The sequence below is a fragment of the Vanellus vanellus genome, assembly GCF_965231255.1.
Source record: "Vanellus vanellus genome assembly, chromosome: 4".
NCBI classification, from domain to species: domain Eukaryota; kingdom Metazoa; phylum Chordata; class Aves; order Charadriiformes; family Charadriidae; genus Vanellus; species Vanellus vanellus.
The window spans coordinates 2778202-2798992 of NC_138909.1; the positions used below are offsets into that span (position 1 = coordinate 2778202).

Genomic DNA, 20791 nt, shown 5'->3' on the forward strand with positions numbered 1-20791 from the left:
TTGCTCCATGTATGATAAAGGGCTAAAAGCTCGCTGTAACATGTCAATGCTTAAAGTTTACATGAGTTCAAGGGGAGACTGGAGAAATTCACAGAGGAGAAAGCCCTGAGAATTATTAAATGCAGAAACGTGACTTCTGACGTGGGAAGTCACCAAACTGTAAACTGCATGGGGGATGTTTTTTGGAAGAAGTATCATTTTCTGTATTTGTATTCTCAGCTGTCTGATTTTGGCTGGTGTCAAAAGCAAGCTCCCGGGCGAGATGGATCTTTGCTCACACTGTGTGCAGGGGTGTTAAAATTGCAACCCCTTCCCTTCTAGCGATTGTTTCCGCTATTAGTTGGTCGCCACATCCTTTTATAGATACACCTAACACATAAAGAAGGTTTGCAAAGAAGCTGCAAGCTGGTTTGGGCGAGGTTTTCCAGCTCCTGCCATATTGTTGCCTCTTAAGAAAATGTCTTTAAAACAAGCCGAGTTGAGGAAGAACAGAGCTGTGCGAAAACGCCTCACCGTAAGCGTTCACACCTTTCATTTCTTAGTCCGTGTAATGCTGTTTTAAGAGCAGGCTGTGTTGTCCATGGTTAGGTGGGCAGAGCCTGGGTGTACTTTCCTCCAGCGGTGCTGGGTTTGGGTGTGGGCTTTCTTACCTGGGCTTCATGGTATCAAAGTGTGAAACAACTGGGTATTGCCAGATACCGATATTTTCTGGAAGGCCTCTTGTGTTTGATTAGGTAAGAGGTGCTTTATTGTTAATGTCCTGAAAAGAGGAAATTATTATTTCAGTTCAAAAGAAAAGAAGAAGAAATGGAAACCAAGTTCCTGCTTTTGGTGACTGTAAAAGCTTAAAAATGGAATCAACTTTGTACCCTTCAGGCTTCAGGAGAAAGCCAATCTTGTAGTTTGGAGGACGTACATAAAATTGTGGGATTTAATTCTTTTTTTTTTTTTTTTTCTTTCAAAATTCTCTATTGGTTTACAGAGGCATGTTGAATACAAGTTATACTTTCATTCAAGAGGGAAAGAGGGCTCATGGCAGGAAGTATAGTCTTTAGGCTCTGTCTGTTTTCAAGTTGTGTATGTTCCCAGATAATAAAACTGAACGTGGCGCTGAGAGAGAAACTCAGAACTTTTTTTCCTCCCCACTCCTTTCTCCTCCACTTCTTCTGGTGCTGATTTTCCTGAGTTCCTGGCTTTTACAAAATAACCATAAACATAATTTCAAATTAATGCTCCCACGGAAGAGATGAAATACAAAATATGATAGCTGGAAAAGTTAAGTCCTTGGATGTTGCTTAGGTTTTGGACAGAAATGCAGAAGAGGGGAATGTGTGTGTGAGAGGGAGAGAGAGCAAGTGTTAGTGTGATCTTCCAAGTATCCATTATTTATTGGTGCTAGTATGGAATACATGCTTAACATACTGCCTGACGTTTTGAAGCTTGTGACATGTATCTGCATATATAACTGTAAAAGGAATTTAAAACAGAATTGGAGCAGAAAACTCATAAATTAAAAGATGCGACATTGGAATAGTTTTCTTTATTTAAATCCAATTTGTTTTGGAAAAAAATGCATTTGAATTTTTGACAACCGATAGGAAGCCTTAAGCGTATTGTAATTTTTAAAAAATCATGTACGTTAATGAGGAAACCCAAGCAGGATGTATTTGCAATCGTTTTTTAAAAGTCAATCTGTTGAGCTTCTGGATTTTTTCAATAAACGTATGGGATGACTGCAGCACTAAATCTATCTCTGGCAATTACAGCCCGCTATGCAGGGACCAAGGAGATAATTATTAATTTCAATGTATTCAAGCAGTTTATCCTTGTTCCTTTAAAGCTTTTTAAAAAAAAAAAAAAAAAGAAAAAGTTTTTTTATAAAGCTTTTCCAAGCTTTAAAAAGCATGGGGAAAATCCCTTTCTTTCAATGATAAAAACTGGGCTGTGATCTACTAGGTCTAAAAACTTGGTGGGATGCAACTATGTTACCTTTAATTATTACTGCTAAATGCAAAATGTTGTCCTAAAATACTCATCAGAGAGGAAGTTATTTAACTAATAAAGAACACTTTAGAGATAGTACTGCTGTTAATTTTTCATTAAAGAAGTGCTGATATGAATTGATTAGAAAGGGGGAGGAATGTGTAAGAATCGGAATAGAAATGTGGTAAACTACAGTCCCTTAAGTGATTGTAGGTAGCAGTGTTTCTTCCAGTCAGGGAAAAAACAAAGTGCAGTGTTTAATATAAAGGATGTATTTGACTACAAATGATTCTACTTTAACACTGACCAACCAAAAGGCATTAACCTCTATAGAGGAGCACTGCTGCAGAAAGGCAATTAGCCTGTTGGTCTAAATAAAGATTTCTGTATGCTGATTTAAATCGTGATTAGAACTAATGATTTTTAAAAGTGGTTTTAATGCATCTACCCTGTTTGCTCTGTGCATCTGGTGCATTTGAGCCCTTTCCTAGTGACTGCTTTTGTGTCTAAATGAAAAGTAGGACAAAGTTTACAACAGCATCTGAGTAATATAAGCATATCTTAGAGTTTCGTAGTCTTCCCATCCCTGAAATAGCTCAGGACCACTGGGAGATTTTATTTGTAGACTCTTGATTTTTACAAGGCTGATACAACTGGTGAAAGACTGCGCAGTTAGAAAGTATAGAAAAGCATCAGACTAATGAACCATGAAAACAGTACCTTGTTTTAATTTGCGTAACTTCTTAATTCCCTAGTTGGAAGAAGGAGGAAAGTAGTTCCCCATTCCTGAAACGGTGTGTTCATCTTAATGTGTTGTTAATCAAGCTGTACGCTTTGCCTTAATGGCTCTGTTCTCTCCTAGAAGCGTAGGGCTAAAACTGTTTCCACTGAGATGAGCTGAATTTTGATTTGGTTTTGGAGACTGAGCCGTTCCGATGTTGTTCTGCTTGTGGGCGTGCTGGAATAAGCCCATTAAAAGCCCATTTTCAAGGGGGTTTTATTATATGTGAGCACATACCAGATTTGAAAACATACTCCACAGCGGCAACTGCTCCCTCTCGCAAAAGATAAAACATAAAGTCTAAACCCAAATGGACACTAGGAATCCTTTATGTGTCTCTGAATTACTTTCATCTCTTCATCGCTCCATTAATGGATATCCCCGCAGACCACGTAGCGCTCTCTCAGCTTCCCTTACTTTTGGGTTTATTCAGCCAATTGCCTGGTATTGTCAACTAATTGGAGTGGAAATGATAAATGCAAGCAATGTTAGTGAGCTGCCAAGTCTCCTCGCTTGGCAGCCGGTGGGTGATGCTGGTAATTGTTACCAAAAGTGTAATTGCTCTGGATTTCAACAAAGCAGCCTGGTATTCCTCCTCCGAGACAACTGATACCTGCCTTTCCTCAGTTGTCTCCGGCAGAGGACGACTTGTGAAGTAAATCCAAGCCAGTGCCCGTCGGGGAGCTCTCGGGCTGGGGGCCCGTTGGCGCATCGCTCCCAGTGGAGCGGCAGCCCCTCTCCCCGGGCTCCCCAAAGCAAGAGTGGCACCCTCGCATGCGTCTGGTGGCCTGAGGGCAGAGGAGCCCCTTGGAAAGCTAATTGCATGAGTTTTGCTCATTTCTCATAAAAGCAGGAAAGGTAATTAGTAGGGTACATGATAAGCAATAACCACCACCTTGTTTTCATCACGACAGTAAAAATTTCTGGCTTAATTACTGGCTAGCATTAAGGCTTCAGCTGTAGATTGCTGTTTTTACCCTGCTTAGTAATTGCAGCAATACCACCAACCAGATGACCGGCTTTACAAGTCTGGCGTGCTACAGAGGACAATCCAGCATCCAGTGACATTTTATGGATTGACTGAATATTTTCATGAAGCCATAAGAAATGGGAAGAGGGCTGGGGGGAGGACACAAACCAGCTGTTGTATGCTTCTGATTTCCACAGTCACTGCACAAGAATAGAGCAGGGATTGTTATCTAGTGTGATGATATGCCATGTTAAGCGGCATCTGATCAAATTACTGAGGCTTTTTACGTGTTAATAGTGGACTCAGATTATTTTTGATTTGTTGGGCAATTTTTTTTTCTGAGGTATAAGAGGAACAGGTGCAGCCATATGAAGTTATGGTATCCAGTCGAAAAAGCCATGGTCGAAGAGGTTGAGGTCTTTCTGTGCTGCGGTTAATGTGACAGTATGGCAACAGCAAACCATGAGAGCTCACAGCTGCTCTGGGATCCCGCTTCCGTGCCATGTCTGCTCTTTGTCTCTTTTGCTTATTCTTTGCTTCAAATCTCCTTTGCTCTTACTGCTCGTTGCTTTCTTGCCTCCTTCTCTTGTTATCTTTTTCTTAATGTGCAGCTCTTCCACTCTCTCTCCTGCCTTTTCCTAAATCCTCATCAGTATTCTCCAAACCCACTACGTGCTTGCACTGTGCTCCTGTGTCTTATTTTATTTCATCTTGTGTCTGAGTGCCTGCAAGCTCTAAAGCTTTGTGAGCATATCTTGCCTTTTTTGGCCCCTCTTCCTCAAACCGACCAAGTAATATAGATATCTCTTCTTGCAGCGTGGCATTTTAAAATTCAGTTGAATTAAGTATCATTTCTTCTTTTGATGTAGGGAAATCCAAAGAATTAATAAATCATAGTGGCACTGCTTGGCGCTTAAGGAGTGCTTTCCGTCTTCAAAGTGCTCTGTGCACAGTATTTCATTATTTATACTGTTAATTATATTAGTACTTGTAAGGAAAAAGCCTCTTAAATTGCCGTTGATAAAAGTACACTCTTAACAGGATAGGAATTCACTGCTTAAATTGTAGCAGATAATTTGTCCACTGAGGTACGGTGCCTTGGAGAAGACATAAGGTGGATTTACAGGAGTTCTTTAAGTGTCTACCAAAAAGTCTTGCTTTATGTTTAAAGCAGTAATACCTGGGAGCTCTAAAGTGTCCTTTTAAGTGCTGGATGAATGCTAACAAAGCCTTAAAGCATGCAGGACAAGTAGGTGGGATCCTCATTTTGCAGCTAAGTGATTAGTATCTCAGTTCCCATCTGCAGAGTGACTTTTGAGCCTTTCGTATAATACTGGGGCTCTGTGTCACTTGAACGTTACCCTAACTTGAGTGGAACTGGGATTTCACAATTAGCTAGGGGCAAAACTGGGAAGAACATTCTTAAACTGTTGGCCCATATTTGGTTGCACATTTGAAATGAAAGAAACAAAAAGAATAATTAAAATACTAGTAGTCTGCATTCTCCAGGTCATAAGAGCTCTAAATATGCACCAGTAAATCTTTTTATTAGCAGCCAACAGCTACACACTTCCATGTAAACGGGGAACAAATTAAAATTAGTTTGAAATGTGATCCTAAAATAGTCAGCACCCAGGAATACCACCAGAGTAATCGTTGCAATAACCTCCCCGTTCTTTTATGTATTTCCACTATGTGCATGAAGTAGACGTACTGCTTTTCTCTCCCATCTCAAAGGAATTAAATGGCCTTGCACTTCAAATGGCTCATAGCCAGAGCATTGCGTTTTGTTCAATTTACTGTGACTGTAACGTTCAGATGTTTGGTAGCATTACAGAGAATAAAACCCCCACTTTCCTGTAGAGAAATCAGTAAACTTAACTGTTGCCGGACTTCTCAAATTTGAGGTTAGGTCTGTTGCTCCGTAGCCAGGAATCTTAAGCTAAATGTTGAACTGTCAAAAGAGCTGAACACCGAGACCCGTGAGCTGTCTGGTAGACGCTCATATCTGAAAAACCAGGTAGTAGTTTCCTGACTATTAACTAGATTCTGAATTCTTAAAACCTCTGCAGAGATGTGCCAGTTTTGATCTGATACCTGGGAAATGGAAATCACTGATGCGTGTGGATGCTTCCAGGTGTCTACCGGGTGGACTTAGAAGAAGCTGATTTGAGATAGATAGAAGCCAGCCTGCTTAGCCTATAACAGAAAACAGGGGAGGGAGAAGACCAAAGAGGGTTTTCTTATCAGAAACTTGAGCATTTAAGTCTCAAAATGTAAGTATGGCTCTGTGCTGACATCATGCCATGTCCTTTGGTCATTATTCCACTATGCAAATATTTTATTTTATTTTATTTTTGATAAAGGAGAGAGGCCACGGGGTGAAGTTTTAGGAGAGCCAAGTGATGAGGCACTACATCTGTTCTCTCCCTTTCCTCTCCCAGTGCTCACCCCGCGGCTGGCTTCTGAGACAGCACTGAGACACCCTGCGGGGAGCTGCCAGTTTTGAAGTGCAGGCTGCTTTGCGCTGTTGACATCGTTCTCGCACAGAGTTTCTCCTTTGCCACCCACTCCTTCGGGATTCTCCTTCTGGCTGGAAACAAACAAGGGAAGGAATGAATCAATACATATATCAAATGGTTTTGTCAAACAGATTAAATGACACTTTTTGGCAATGGAAAGATATTAGGTGTTTTGGGTATTACCGTGGTTTTAGGACTCTTAGGATGGATCTGAGTAGGATAAAGCTTTGTTAAAGAGAGCAGAATGAGTTAACTCCAAAGTGTGTGTTAGCCAAAGCTTGGCACCCATGTAGGTTAACCTGAATTTATTTTGTAACTGCACCATAAACCTGCTGGCAGAGATGAAGTCAAGGTTTCTGTTGTACAGCCACAGCCGTGTGTATGCCAGAGGAGAACCAGCTGTGTTACCAGAGCAGAAATTACCACCTCTCTGTGTCCTGTTGATATCTTGCTCCACGGGGTGGTACACTTATCGCCACCTCTTGCTGTTACTAAGGTTAGTGTTGCCACCGTGAGCACATTGACAGAGAATCTCCCTAAATTTCTGATGCTGCCGGAGTGGACATTACCTGTGCGTGAACCTTGCCACAAGAGAAGAGCACAGTTTGATGTGAATGAAGTGCTTTAGTAAAGCAGCGAAGAGACACCAGGATTTGTTAGCAGTATTTCTGGTTATCCCGCTGTTTGCAGGTTTGAGCTCCTGATCCAGCGTCATAGCGTAAGCTGTTCTGTTTTGACCAAAAGAGGTCATCCTCAGAGAGGAGGCAACCGGCCTTTTCTACTCGGCAGTCAGCCCTGGCTGCAGGATGGATCAAAGAGGAGAGAACCTCTACCAGTGCCCTCCTCCAGTCACGCAGGTGTGGCAAAACCTTGTCAGGCACCTATGAATCGCCTGTCCCCGTGGCTTGCGCAGGCTGCTTTGTAGCACATCACATTTATGTTTTCAGAAGAGCGCAGCAGCAGGCAGCTTCTGCGTAAATGCCTGAGCAAGTGGCCAGATTTTTCAAGATTTTTTTGCTGTTATTAAGCAGTCTAATGGGCCTTTAAGGCACATTTCAGCGTTTTGTAATGATGCTTAACAGTTTTAGTAGTTAGCCCTAAACGTGTTCTTAGTAGTAAACTGTTAATCATCTTTTCATATCTTAATTTGCCTAAGTCGTACTTTACACTGTGAGTAAATTCACTTATTGGAGTAAATCACTATATCATGTAAATGAGTAGCAAAGTGTGGTCTCCTTTCAAGTCAATTAAAAATGAGGCTTAATGGCTTGGATAATGGCACGGCTGTCTGTATGACACAGGAAAATTTCCTGTATGGCGTAAATTTAGACTGGTGTACACACAGCAGTCGTCTGATGGAAAAGAATTGTTAACATGAGAAACTGACTTCCGTCTTTCCATTTTCTTTTGGTGGATTTAACTGAAGGCTTATAAAAACAGATAATTAAATGCAAGCGTAGCAATCGTATCATTCAGATTACCTCCGTACAGTTACTGGTTGTTTTTTTTAAACAGCCGGAGAAAGGATCCTTGGCATGGCGGAAGGGACACTGCAGAGGAGCTGAGTGCAGGCGAGACATTTTCATAGGAATGGGGGTGGCAGTCAGACTTGGCTGCTTCTCCAGGGTCCTGCTGATGCTGTTTGGTATCAGGATGGCTGGAAGTCAGTGTTCAGGAGTAAAGAGAAAGAAGGCTTTGTTTTCCAAGCATCCTACCGAAAGTAATAAGTCCCAAGTGGCTGCTCAGACCTTGGAGAAACTGGCGGGAGAGAAGGAGAAGTCTGGCAAGTGTCCAAGCAACGGGCTGAGGGCCTGAGCTGCCTTAGGAAAGCATGGTGGCGGCGTGGGATCATGACCTCGGCGCGGAGGGAATGGGAAAGGGGTCAAGCAGGGGTGGTGAAAACCCTTGCGAATTAGCTGTGGGTGTTCCAGTTGGGTGCACTGATTGAGTGGTGGCGACAGCTATTTCCAAATCTGTTGGACTGTATGCTTGGTCAGAGTCGTGATGTTTTGGAATAAATGTGACCAGGTAGAGCCTGTTCATACCTGACCATGCATTCAGCATTTTTTACTAGATCAGTTTAATTGTATCTTAGGCTCTTTAGACCTTTCCTTCCGTGTTACAGCCTAACGTAATAAGCACAGTTTACATCATGGTTTTGACACGAGAATTTTTATTTCCGTGATCCTGCAGACTGAAAAATTTGAATGTTCTGTTCAACAGCTCATTGGGATTCGGGCACGTCACTATTTACCTGCATTCCCTATCAACTCATGGGGTGCTGTATGGTGCCGCAGCTGTCTGTCCAGGAGTGGGTCAGCCTCAAGGCTGGCTCAGGTGCCTCCGCACAAGCCGCGATCGGAGCAGTAGCTGCAGTTTGGACAGTCTAAACTTCATTAGAGAGAAGTTTCCCAGAGAGGCCATAATCGCCTTGAGGTTATTGGAGGTTAAATCCTATTGATTGTCTTGCCATTGGAGTGGATTATTTGCCATGCATGGCCTTGTCTTTCAACTGTGTGTTTGAAGTTATGGAATGAGTAGTACCAAAGTTGCGCCTGATAAGTGTGTGGGAGGGAGGGGCGGTCTGTTCCAGAGATTACTCTTCCACTCTGTCTGTATTGAGCTATTTGAACCACTTGCTGTTGCGTAAAATAGCACACCCCTCGGACTGTATGGGTCTTACTTAAAACTTATGTTTATTTGCAGAATAACACAATTTGGAAGCCAGATTCTTGCCAAGACTGCCGTTGCCATAGCAGTATTGTCACCTGTGAACCTACTGTCTGCAAACACCCTCAGTGTGACTTTCAGAAGGTAAGGGGCTGCAACTGTCCAAATGCCAGCTGACCTGTCCTGCGTGGCGGGAGAAATGTCAGGTCACTCTGGAGTTCCCAGCCTTCCCCTGCTTTAAACCCCTGGAATAGTTATATCTCAAAATGCTTGTTTGGGTCCGCCGCACTGTGTTACGTGTAAAGGAATGGTGGGAGCAGTTGGGGTAATTGTTCCTGCAGTCCCTGTGGAAGCAAGCTGCTTTTGTATTAAGGGGGACACAAAAAGGATGCAGCGTGAGGTGTTTCCCAGGAGAGGTGAGCTGGTTGCTTATCTTTGTACACCATGCTGACAGCTGCATATCAACCTTCTGGGCTCAGCTCTCTTTGAACCCGAGTGTCTGATTCACAACAGGATTTGAGGGAAACAAGAGGGAGCAGTGAAATCCCGTTTCGCCTCCCAGGGTGCGCGTGACTGCCCAGGATCAGGCAGAGTCTCTGTGCCCTTTCACTTCTCATTGATGCAAACCTGTGCAAAGAAACACATAGGCAAAACCCAGCGTGTGAAGCCTTTGTCTCCTTCGCCATACTACAGCCACAGGGTTGGTGTTGGAAGAGCTTGCGGGCCGCCTGTGCTCCAAGGGCGGGTCTGGTCCCCAAAGAAAGCCCCTGAGCTGGGTTTGGACCTCCCAGCATGAGCCCAGCTTCCAGTCACCCTTCATTTGAAGGTTGACCTGGGTCCCCCTCAAACATGCAGATGGACGCTTTCCACTCTGATGAATAACAACAGAACTGAGATTGTCTGTCTTTCGGTTTCCTCTGCCTTGTGATGGTTGTTGAGCTTTCATTGTCTCCTGTTTACCTTTCTCTGTCTGCACCTTCATTAATGGTTACAGCTAATTGGCCATGGAATTGGTCTTGCATTAGCATCTGGATGACTGGGGTACTACGCGTGAATGACAATGAAAATTAGTGTTTTAAAGAGGCACTGCCAATATAATTATAGGGCTTTATGAAGCAGGTTAAAATGTTTTCCAAAGTGACAGCATTAACAAGGAAATAATTTTGATTCTTACTGGTTTTCCCTGATATTATCACCGTGTATTGATTAAAGCAAGACTGAAATACGTGGAATTTTTTATACTAAAGAGGAGAGAAATAAAAAGAGTGCTGTTGTGGCACACCTAACAATGAGTGGGCTAGATAAGATGTTGTTGTTCATTTTAAAAAATTGGATGAATGAAAAGGTGGCAACTCTAAAGCTTATAAAGGGAAATAGATTTATAGCGTGAAATGAATCTGTGTGACTCCTGGACATGGGTAATACTCAAGACAAAGAGTTTAAGTGTTCCATAAAGGTCTGGCCATTTAAATGTTGAAAAGGATCCTCAAGGATCCCAGGAGAAAAAAATCTGATCATCCTTCAAGTATAAACATGCCACTGATGAACAAGGTCAGAAATCGCCATTCGTCTCCATGGTTTATTTCTTGTTTGCTTATTATGAGTTTTATGCTAATATTGCTGATCTTGTTTACAGCGACAAGGCGTAAACAAAACCAGGCAGTCTTTGCAAAAAGCATACCCAGTGGTGTGCTAAACATTTGTATGTAAAGCCTACTGCTGTGCATACGGAATGCTTTGAGTAGGTGGAAAATCAGCAAACATTATTTCTTTTGTGTGAACCAAACCAAACCAACAACCAAGAACAGTTTCTCCACAGCAGGATCACAGTTGAATAGAGTTTAATGGTTTAAGCTAAATGAAATACTTAATTTTGTTTCCCACCTCCTAAAAAACACGGCATTGAAGGAAACCTTGAAGTGAGAAACTTTTTTTGGTTTGAAAAATCAAAATGTTTCTTTTAGAAAACAGAGAAAGGAAATTGTGACATTTCAAATTATTCTAGTTGCTTTTATCATACAAATAGAGAAGTGAAAGGTAAGACAATTTTTTGCCATCGCAGTGTCTTCATGAGTCCCTTCTGAGCAGGAATCCCTTACACGTTGGCTGGGCCCTTTCAAAGTGGAAAGGATGGAGTATGTCTCCTGAGAAACACCTTTGCAGTATTTTGAAGAAGGTGGCCTCATGGATAAAACTCCTCTACACTTCACTTCCCGAACCTGACATGTTCTTGTCTGGTTTTGGTTTTCTGTTTTCTCCCTCTCCAGCTCCCATGCTCACATCAGTAAAATTGTTTGGTCCTTTTTTTTTTTGTTATTAGCTGTGGGAGGAAAATGCTGAGATCTGTGGTACCTCAGGTGGTGCCAGAGGCCCTCATGTGCAGTTGCCATCAGTGACAGACACACTTGCAAAATAAGAACCTCCAGCTGTCCTGTCTGTGGGACGCTGTGCCAGGCCTGGGGTGTTCAACATGCAGCGAGGAGGAACATGAAAGCATTGCTTTGGAGGGTCCATGGAGACGTTTTCAATGACAGTAGTCCAGGTTCCTTCCCAGCATTGGTCTATGTCTTTACTGATGCGTTTTGCCCTTTGTCTGATGAGCTGCTTCCATCAGCGTCATCTTTTCCCTGCTGCCGAAGAGGACGTAGCAAGTGGTCAGCTTGCTAAGCCCCTGGAATGTGCAAGGCAAAGTAGTAGTAGCATCACCAGACTATGCTGTGGTTGGACGTGGTCAGTAGTTTTCAGTTAATTTTAAAGTAGCGTTACTAAAAAAAAGGTGGTGATCATTAAGCCAAAGAAGTACAGTTAATGGATGCACATTCATTCTGCCTGCCAGCTGCGCTGACGGTGTGGTGAAACGTTAGACTGAGATCCATCCTGTACATGTAGAAAACTGTCTATTGAAAAAGTTACATCTATACCACATTTCTCAGGGGTCCTTCAGTGAATAATCTTGGGTTTTGTCTTGAATAAGTGCTTTCTATTCTTCATTCTGGTATGAGAACTAATTCAGCTGGGGGCTTCCTAATTGTACTGTTAGGGGTGTAAATTCTTCTGCTGTTGTTTTGATGGTAAAACGTCAAATACAGCAGACTGATGTGCCACCTCTCACAAAGGGACCCGGTGTAGCAGCATTGTATATTTCACTTAATAGGTTTCCTCGCTAAACTGAGAGCACTGGGTCCAGCAGGGCACCATGTCTTTACCTTCATGTATTTCATGTGAACGGCTTATTGGATTCTTCTGTCTTTTTAGGGAGAAGTTCTTCAAATAGCCCCCAACAAGTGCTGCCCTGAGTGTGCCTCCCGACCTGAAGGATTTTGCCAGCATGAAGGACAGATCCACAGGGTGAGTGCTGTCATGTTCCTTGGCAGGGGCAAACCTTTCCAGTTTTTAGGTCTCTTGTCTGGTTCACATCAATGAAGGATGCTTAGCTGACATGCAAGAGAAGGATAGTTAATTTGGCTTATATTCTGTCACTGTCAGGTAATGTAATATAATGGGAATTTGGTCGGCAGCGTTTGCAAAAAGGGAATGTCGCTGAGCAATAGGGTGTCCTGCTTGGCTAAAGGGGAGAAAGTTTCCCACTCATTTATTCACTCTGCTGTTTCTGTGGATGATTGAGGCAATATAGTAATGTTAGGAGGGGAGCAAAACGCATTGAACTTGACATATTAGCTGTCCTGAAAGAAGGCTTTTTTCTCAGCAGCCATCTAATGCTGGGTAGAGATTGATTGCTGTTGTGCATTTTGTAATCCTGAATTATTCAAGAAGCAGGTTCCAGGATGTGGTTTCACCTAGGGGGGCTGAAAGGCCAAAACAATAAGAATAAGTGTCTACAGATAAGAAAAAATTAAAGATTCATGGGTAGTAGTTAATGAATCATGTCAAACAATAGGCGAATGTAGAAAAATGGTTTAACAGTCAACCCAAGTCCTATGTCTGGTCTCTTAAAGACTTTTCTGTTTGACAAGAGGCAAGTCAGGTCCAAATCTTAAGAAATGTGCTAAAATGCCCAGATACATTTGAATATCTGGACCTTACACTCTACACCTGAGATGGATGTTGTAACCCTCTGTTTCAGCGTGAGGCATGACCAGCATGAATCTGCTACGAACGAGACAAAGACTGGAACAGGAGGGATAGCACATCCATCCTCTTCTCCTATTTCTTTGTGCCTGTGATTTGAGCGATACTATATTATAGCATATGACATTATATTTCTTCTTGTCGTTGCTGCATTTTGCTGTGTTGTAGTCTTCGTGCAGCTTTTGGCTCTCTGTAAGCCTGTTCTTTGGGATGCAAGTCAGGTGTATGAGTAGGCATCCCCACAGGGATTATAGGCATATTTGTACCTGTAGTCATATGTCACACCCCAATTCCACCGTGAGGTAGTCATTAAACAATTTTTTTGTCAGTGCAAAGTCTCATCCTGATGGCTGGCACAGATTTCCTAGAGGAAGAAGTTTTCTGTTTTGTCAGTAAGCCACTGTAATGCTTGACATTCGTTCTACAGGTATCTAGCTCGCAACGCTGGCCCTAGTGGTAGTTCCATCAAAGAAAATCTGTATCTGCTATCTGGCAAGAGCCTTTTTACTCCCTGCCTAATTCAATATTGCATGTTTTATACAAATTAACATTCTGTATTTGTTGGAGAATGTTGCAATACACCAACATGTTTCTTCTTGGGGCCAGTTTTTCCTCACCGTGCCACAGAGTAGAGATATTTGTTTCTGCATTAATGAATAACTAAATCTAATGAGTTTTTACTCATAGTGAAGCATGTTAAGTATGTGGGGTGGGCGGTGTTCACCTGACCACTTTGTGGTCTGGTGTATGTTGGGGTCCATGTTAAATATTTCTCTAAAGAAAACATGTCTCTCAATTTAGAGTTTGCCCTGCAGAAACTGTAGTGGAGAGGGGGTGTATCCAATAGCCTGGGTCTTTTGCAGTGGGTTGTTGTTGGATGCCACTCTGCAACAGGAAGGAAAATCAGGATGATCTCCAGGTTTGCTACTTTACCAGTATTAAATTACTTTTTGCCCCAACAGTGCAGCCAGGAGTAAGGGCAAAGATTGTCTGGGCCTGCAAAAGAGTAAAGTTAACACAAGCAGAGGGGGGCTTAAAAGGGAGAATATATATTTATAGGTCTCATTGGCAGCTGGGTTCATCCTTGTGGTTTCTGTGCCTTTGGTTGTGTCGTGCACTGCAGCATGGCACGCAGTGGACCAGCTCTGGATGTGTGCGGTGCTCCTGTGCCCACGGGAAGGTGAACTGCAGCCCCACGGCCTGCCCAGCCCTCACGTGTGGACGAGGGGAGCTGCAATACGCTGCTCAGGGATCCTGCTGTCCCAAATGTGTGGGCCTTGGCGGTGAGTATTGCATGTGAATGGGGGCACTGTCTGGCTTCAGTGATCCAAGCAGTAGGTCAGTGGAAATCTCCTTTTGGTCCCAAATCTGGAAAGCTTTTCTTTCCTTGTTCAGTTCTTTTGGGAAGACACTGACGTTCTCCTTCTGTCCTGCTACCATATTTACATTTTTAACAGCTTCACCCGTAAGCGAAGAGGAATTAATCAGCTTTAAGCAGTGAGCAGAAGTGCGTAATATGAGCTTATTTTGCAGACTAAAATCTGGAAAAAAAAGATGCACGTATTTCCTATGTACTGAGGGCAGCTTTGGCACTTGCAGAGTAGGACTGCAAGTTCCAAAAATGCCTGAGCTATGGTATACCATTTCTCATAGAAGTCTAGTGGGAGAAGTGCATTCAGAGCTCTTAATTCACAAGTCTAAAGCCCATGAAAACTGGTAGAATTGTTAGCGTCATACCTGCTTTGACAGACCAGAATTTTGAATTTTGAGATGCACAACATCTGCGTTTTGATTATGGGTGACAGAAAGGGATTAAAGGGCATTGGAAAAGAAAATTACCCATTGATTTCATATCTTTTAGAGCCTTGCTCCTTTGACGGACGCATGTTCCAGGATGGGGAGGACTGGCGCCTTGGTCGGTGCTCCAAATGCGTCTGCAGGGACGGCGCGACTCAGTGCTTCACAGCTTCCTGCCAGCCGCTGCTGTGCAACCAGGTCAGGACCCATCGGCCTTCTGGGGACGTTAGTCATGACTGTTGTCCTTCCCTTGGCAAGGGCCATTTCTCATGCAGATGTAGAAATTAGCAGGCAAACCTTCTGTGTGACAAGTGGGCGATTTGGAAAAGGGAGTTTTGATGTGTGGAAATGATGTGGAGTGCCGGTTAAGTCTGTCAGTATACACGTGCTGTCTGTCTCTTCCCTGATACCTCCTTTCCCCACCATTTTACTCTTATCATGTCTTTGCTGGCTAATTAAGCATAAATACTGTCTAAAGAAACTGCTTTTTGTTTTATACTAAAAAAATTACATAGGGTTGATCAGGAAATGTTTTTATTTCTGTGAGGGAAGGAATGAAAACACAATATTTTTAATGGGGGGTTATCTTCACAAATCATAGAATCATAGAATGGTTTAGGTTGGAAAGGACCTTGAAGATCGTCACGTTCCTGCCCTCCTGCCACCTCCCACTAGACCAGGTTGCCCAAGGCCACGTCCAGCCTGGCCTTGAACACCTCCAGGGATGGGGCCTCAACAACCTCTCTGGGGAACCTGTTCCAGTGCCTTACCACCCTCAAAGTGAAAAACTTCTTCCTAATGTTCAAGAAATTTCAGTGTTTGGTTTGCAGCTAAAAACTTTGGGTTTGCAGGTCTTGTTTACTTGTGTTTTTTTTCTCACAAGAACTCTAGAAATACAGTTGAAATTGTTCAAACAGGGATGAAATTCCCCTTTTGACTTAGAGTTTAGAAATGCAGGACAAATTCAGCTGAAAGAAAAGTCTCAGAGCACTATTTCTTACGTGTGCTTGTGTTTAGAAATAACAAAACCAGTAAGATAAGTTAGGCAAGCTCAAGTAGTGACTCACGGTTTTAGTCCAGTTGACGGAACGGGGACATTTTTGTCTCCAAGGTCTTTGCTGTGGACTAATTATGAGTTCTTGGCACTTACTCAGTGTGTGTAAACCAAACCAAAACACCACAAGATTATACACAGTCTTAACACAGGGGTTAGTAAAGGCAGCGAACCACACATAGTACTCCACAGTCTGTACAAGTGACTCAATTTTTTTGAATTCTTGTTTTTATATTGGAAGTGCTTAAGAGTGTGACTCTGCTCTTTGGATTTCTTTTCATTGGTCCCACTGTACCGGTGTTCTTGGGCACTTTGCTGTGCTCCTTTGCAACAGCATGCCAAGCTAAGGAAATGCAGGAACTAGCTCCTAGAAACCGCTCTTTCTGACCTTGACTTTATGTTTTAGGGGCTGCCGTTTCCCAGGTATTTCTTAATCTATTACCATGTTCTAACGATGAATCCAGAAGCTCCCTTGAAATGGGTGTTCTGGCTGAGCACACTTCCCTGTAGCACTGAGAAAAACAAAAGCAGTAGTCATAAACTTTTTTTTCCTGTTGATGCTTACCCAGCTTTCTATTACTGGACCAGATGTTTGTGCAATTAACACATTTTTTTTAATAGAGGGAAAACCCACCTGTTTCTATGCGTACTAATTGTGTTTTGCTTTGTCCTGAGATACTCAATTAGTATTCCTTGACTAAGTACTGTGCATTAAAACAAATTTATGCCTGCTTTAGATTCCTCCTTTCACACTCCAAATGGACTGATGGTCCCTGCTGCCTGATTGCACTAATGTTTAATCAACTAATCATTAGGATTTAATTTGTGGAAACAGAAGCGACTGTGTTGTTGCTTGATGTATCTGAGAATAATTGGCTGAGAGCATCCAAGTTAATGCAGCAGAAAGCCAATTCTGATGGTGTTCCAGATATTTCCTACCAAGGTGCCTGGTGGAAGGGACATTAGCGGGATGTGCAAGGACCCTGTTCTGCTCTCAGTCATGCCCAATATTTTCTGGCATGTGCCTTTATCTCTGTCACTTTTTTCATTCTCCACTCCCTGTCAATAGCAAATACATACATTCTCCCAGTATTAAACTCTTGACTTCCATCTTTCAGATAACTGTGCCCTTCTCTGGGTGCTGAGGGAGAGGAACTTAAAAAATGCTTGCTGCATGCACCAAAAAAAAAATGCTTGCTGCATCCACCAAAATCCAGGAAAGAGTTCTTTTAACTCTGCTGGGAAATCTAGCATTGATCACTTTTATACAAAGTCTTCCACTCTTTCTTTGAAAGCTAGTGATTTGACTAACAAAGCCAATGAGATAATGGTGCTTGGCATTTCTACACTACTTTCAGTCCACAAGTCTTCCGGTCATCCTGAGGTGGCTGGAGGGAGATGCTGGTGAACAATACTATTCCAAACCATTGGATGTATGTGAAATTGTAGCAGAGGAATTACAAAGATGTTTTAGATGGATGGAGTTGAGGCATGCGGGAACCGTTACGTTGATGTGAAGTGCCAACCTATTCCAGTGTGATTTAAATCAGTCATGAAAAAAGTTTAAATTAGGGTAATCCGACTTTAAGCATAATTTAACACCTGTACAGACAGTTATGCTGTATGGATTTAACTAAAGCAGTGCAAATGCCTGAGAGATGGCAAGTGTAAATCACACGTTCAAAGCCTCAAAATGTGCCAGTACCAGGAAAAAAAACTCCTCTCTTCCATCTCATGCTTCACTCTGTAAAGCTATGCTCTACATAGCTTTATATATACTTTTTCTTTCTCTGTATATCTGTGTACCTGAATATATGTACTTTATCTCGTTTGTGTGTGGGACCTTATCAGCATCTATATACCTGTCCATTTATTTGGACGTCAGTTGCCATCCAAAGAAGCCCAAAAAATGAGACAAAGGAAATATCTTTCTGTCTAGCTTTCTGCACTGATCTCACGCTGTGAAGTCTGTGCCCAGATATTGGAGCCAAAATGAAGCCTTGAGTGACTGTGGGTTATCACACAGATACTAAATGCCTGGAATTCCAGGCGCTGATGCTGAGCCCCATGTTAACTGTTCATGCTCTCATTTTACTTGTCTCTCCTGCTTTCTGTTTAGGATGAAGTTATGGTTACGCGTCCTGGAAAGTGCTGCCCAGAATGCGTGCCAAAGCCCTGCTCGGTGTCAGGAAGAGTGTACCAGGTAGCCTTTGATGAACCACACCAAAAAGCAGTTGTTCACAAGTTCTGGCACAGCGCTCTCTCCCTTCTCCGTGACATCTGACTTTCTGCCAGCGCTGATAGCTTAGCACACCCGTTGCTTTTTTTCTTCCTAGAAAGCCTGAAGAGTTGAAAGAAATTAGGACTAGATAAGAATTTGCTGGCAAGCAGAAAGGAAGTTTGCAGAGTGAAGCAGATTAGGCACTTTCTTTTCACACTTTTTTGAAGGAGGAAAGCAGAAAGCACTGGTGAAAGTCAAAGTGTTTATAACGTTGTATCGTCTGGAATTAATTTAATGTGGTATTTAATGAGTGTATATATATGGGATTTTCTGTTAATGATTATTTTTCACTAATAACAGTAGTTAAGGCCTCACCAATGTCACTAGCTTGCAATTAATGAGAAACACACGCCACAGTGTCATCTATACCTCATACCTCTTCTTCCTGTTTGCTGATTGTGTAGAGATAAGCATTTTTTAAGAAAAGTTTATTGTCAGATACAGACATGCAGAAGGAGCCATCCTATGCCATAAGCAGCACAGATTTCTGGAAAAACTGTGGTTATTTACGAAGAGTGCTGAGCAGTTGCATACATGTTCTTTTTGAACAGCATGGCGAACAGTGGGAAAAAAATGCCTGCACCACATGTGCTTGTAACGGAGGGGAAGTCAGATGTCTGAGAGAGGCCTGTCACTCTATTAACTGTGAGAAGGTAATTAAAAATCATCCACCTGGCTGCACATATCACTGTGCCCGTGCCAACGGGTTCAGACAGTCCTGCTCAATGGTTGCTGATGTTTTGTAGGGGGAGAACAAAGTGCAGCGTCCTGGGAAGTGCTGTGAGGAGTGTGTGTCTTCCAAGGGAAGCTGCTTGTATGATGGTGCTATCAGGTACCACAGTGAGATGTGGAATAGTACTCACTGTGAATTCTGCCTGTGTGATGAAGGGCGAGTCACTTGCCAGAAAGCAGAGTGTGCCAGAGTGGAGTGTGCCAAGGTAAGAAAGATTTTCTTCTTTCAAGACGTATCTGTCAAGTCTTATGATTTTTCTTTCCCCTCTTCTTTCTTTTTCTTCGACTGACATCTTGAGACACTGAAACAACCTGCCCTTCTCTTGGGGCTTGTTTTGTGCAATTACCTTGAAAACCCTTCGTAGGAAAGGAGGGTAAAGTTTGAATTTTCCATGCAAGGTTGACTGCTCAGTAGGCTTGTATTGTGAAGCAAGCCAATGTGAATCGGTGACTAATTTAACTTGGATTCCCTCCCACGCTGTTGTCTGCCTGCTATAATGGAGGTTCCGACACCCAGAGGTTTTGGTGACCACTGGCTTTACCAGGAGCTGAACGTGGGGAGAGATGTCAGAGATGGTTAAAAGCTTAAGGAATGTTCCTTTTATTTTCATTCTGTATGCTACAGGGGACTTCAGTAGGGTGCTTTAATATGGAAGTCAGTGTTCCACCTTTCTTCTCTTTTTCATGCCATTCTTGGCATGGAAGTGAAGCTGGTAAGGTATTTTATTCCTGGTGCTGTTTACTCCAAAACTAAATCTCTCTCCCTCCCCCCTCCCCCCCCCCAGATTATGTTATATTTGCTCTATAGTGGATGTGCAAAATGCATTAGATAAGGTTGAGTACTACACACAGATACGTTTTGAATTGCCGTTTTGCAGTGGGATAAGACATCTATGGTGTTTGTCACTGCATCTGTTTTAATTGGGGGGCTAATACCTGCTTTATAGCTGCTACTCCACAGTGGCAGTGAAGAACAGGGAAGGAATTGTAGCCTTCTGAGTTTTCTCTCTCTGTGGCAATGCTTTTCTGGTGACTGCCTGCGTGCTAAATCTTGAGTAACAGCACCCTTGTGTTGTGTCTGAAATCCAGCCAAAATCTGGACAGAATGGATTCACTGAATTAGATTGTTTTAATGAGTGTTCAAAAAAAGTGAGAATCCACGCGCAGCGTCCCACATGATGATCGTGCAGAGAGGATGTATCTAGGAATAAAAGCATTTGCTTGTTCATCTGAGATTGTGCCTTGTAAATAGCAAAAACCCATTAAGCATGGGACCCAAACTCTTGTCACTGGTGGAGTACTGCTGACGATCATCTGCATGGAGGGATTTTGCTGGGTAGAAGGTCGTGGTTATCATAAAATCTTGCTCACTTGCATCTGTTTCAGTCAGCTTCCTGCGTGCTTATGGCTGTAAATTGGATCATTTACACTAATGATGATGGCATGCTGTCATGGCTCAGTAGGGAGAATTATTTAATATTCATGCTCATATCTTGGGTACTGACAAAGAATCCATTATTCAGAAAAGCCAGGGATATTTTACAGAACAATAGCTGAAGATGTTAATGTGTAGGGTTCAAAACCGGGGAGTTCAAAAGTGTGGAGCATTATCGTTCCCGCAGCAATTTTTCAAACTCAGGCTCTCACAGGTAACCACCCATCTAAAAGCAATATTATTTGTCAGAGTATGAACCGCTGCAATTTTGAATTGAATGAAATGTGATTGCTAGGAGAAAAGAAGGAGGAAGACAGTGTCCTTTGTTGTAGACAAGAGTTATGGTCCCACTTGATAAAAGGTATTTGCCCAAGGATTTATTATTCTGCATGGCTTCCCTTAAGATAAACTAGCTTCCTCAAGTCATGTTCAGTCATAGTTTGCCTCAATAGTACAAGGTGTGCATTAATTAACGAC

The 20791-nt window shown here is 42.6% G+C and overlaps 1 protein-coding gene across 1 annotated transcript in view; it reads left to right on the top strand.

Annotated features, from left to right (window-relative positions):
• The window catches only part of FRAS1 (Fraser extracellular matrix complex subunit 1), a gene marked incomplete at both ends in the record, with an annotated part of 162350 nt that overhangs the window by 49250 nt on the left and 92309 nt on the right, over window positions 1-20791 (top strand). Inside the window, 7 exons of the mRNA XM_082482436.1 lie at window positions 8963-9070; window positions 12182-12274; window positions 14139-14298; window positions 14877-15010; window positions 17986-18069; window positions 18699-18800; window positions 18894-19085. Of these exons, the coding sequence (XP_082338562.1) occupies window positions 8963-9070; window positions 12182-12274; window positions 14139-14298; window positions 14877-15010; window positions 17986-18069; window positions 18699-18800; window positions 18894-19085 (873 nt within the window). The remainder of the gene's footprint in view (window positions 1-8962; window positions 9071-12181; window positions 12275-14138; window positions 14299-14876; window positions 15011-17985; window positions 18070-18698; window positions 18801-18893; window positions 19086-20791) is intronic.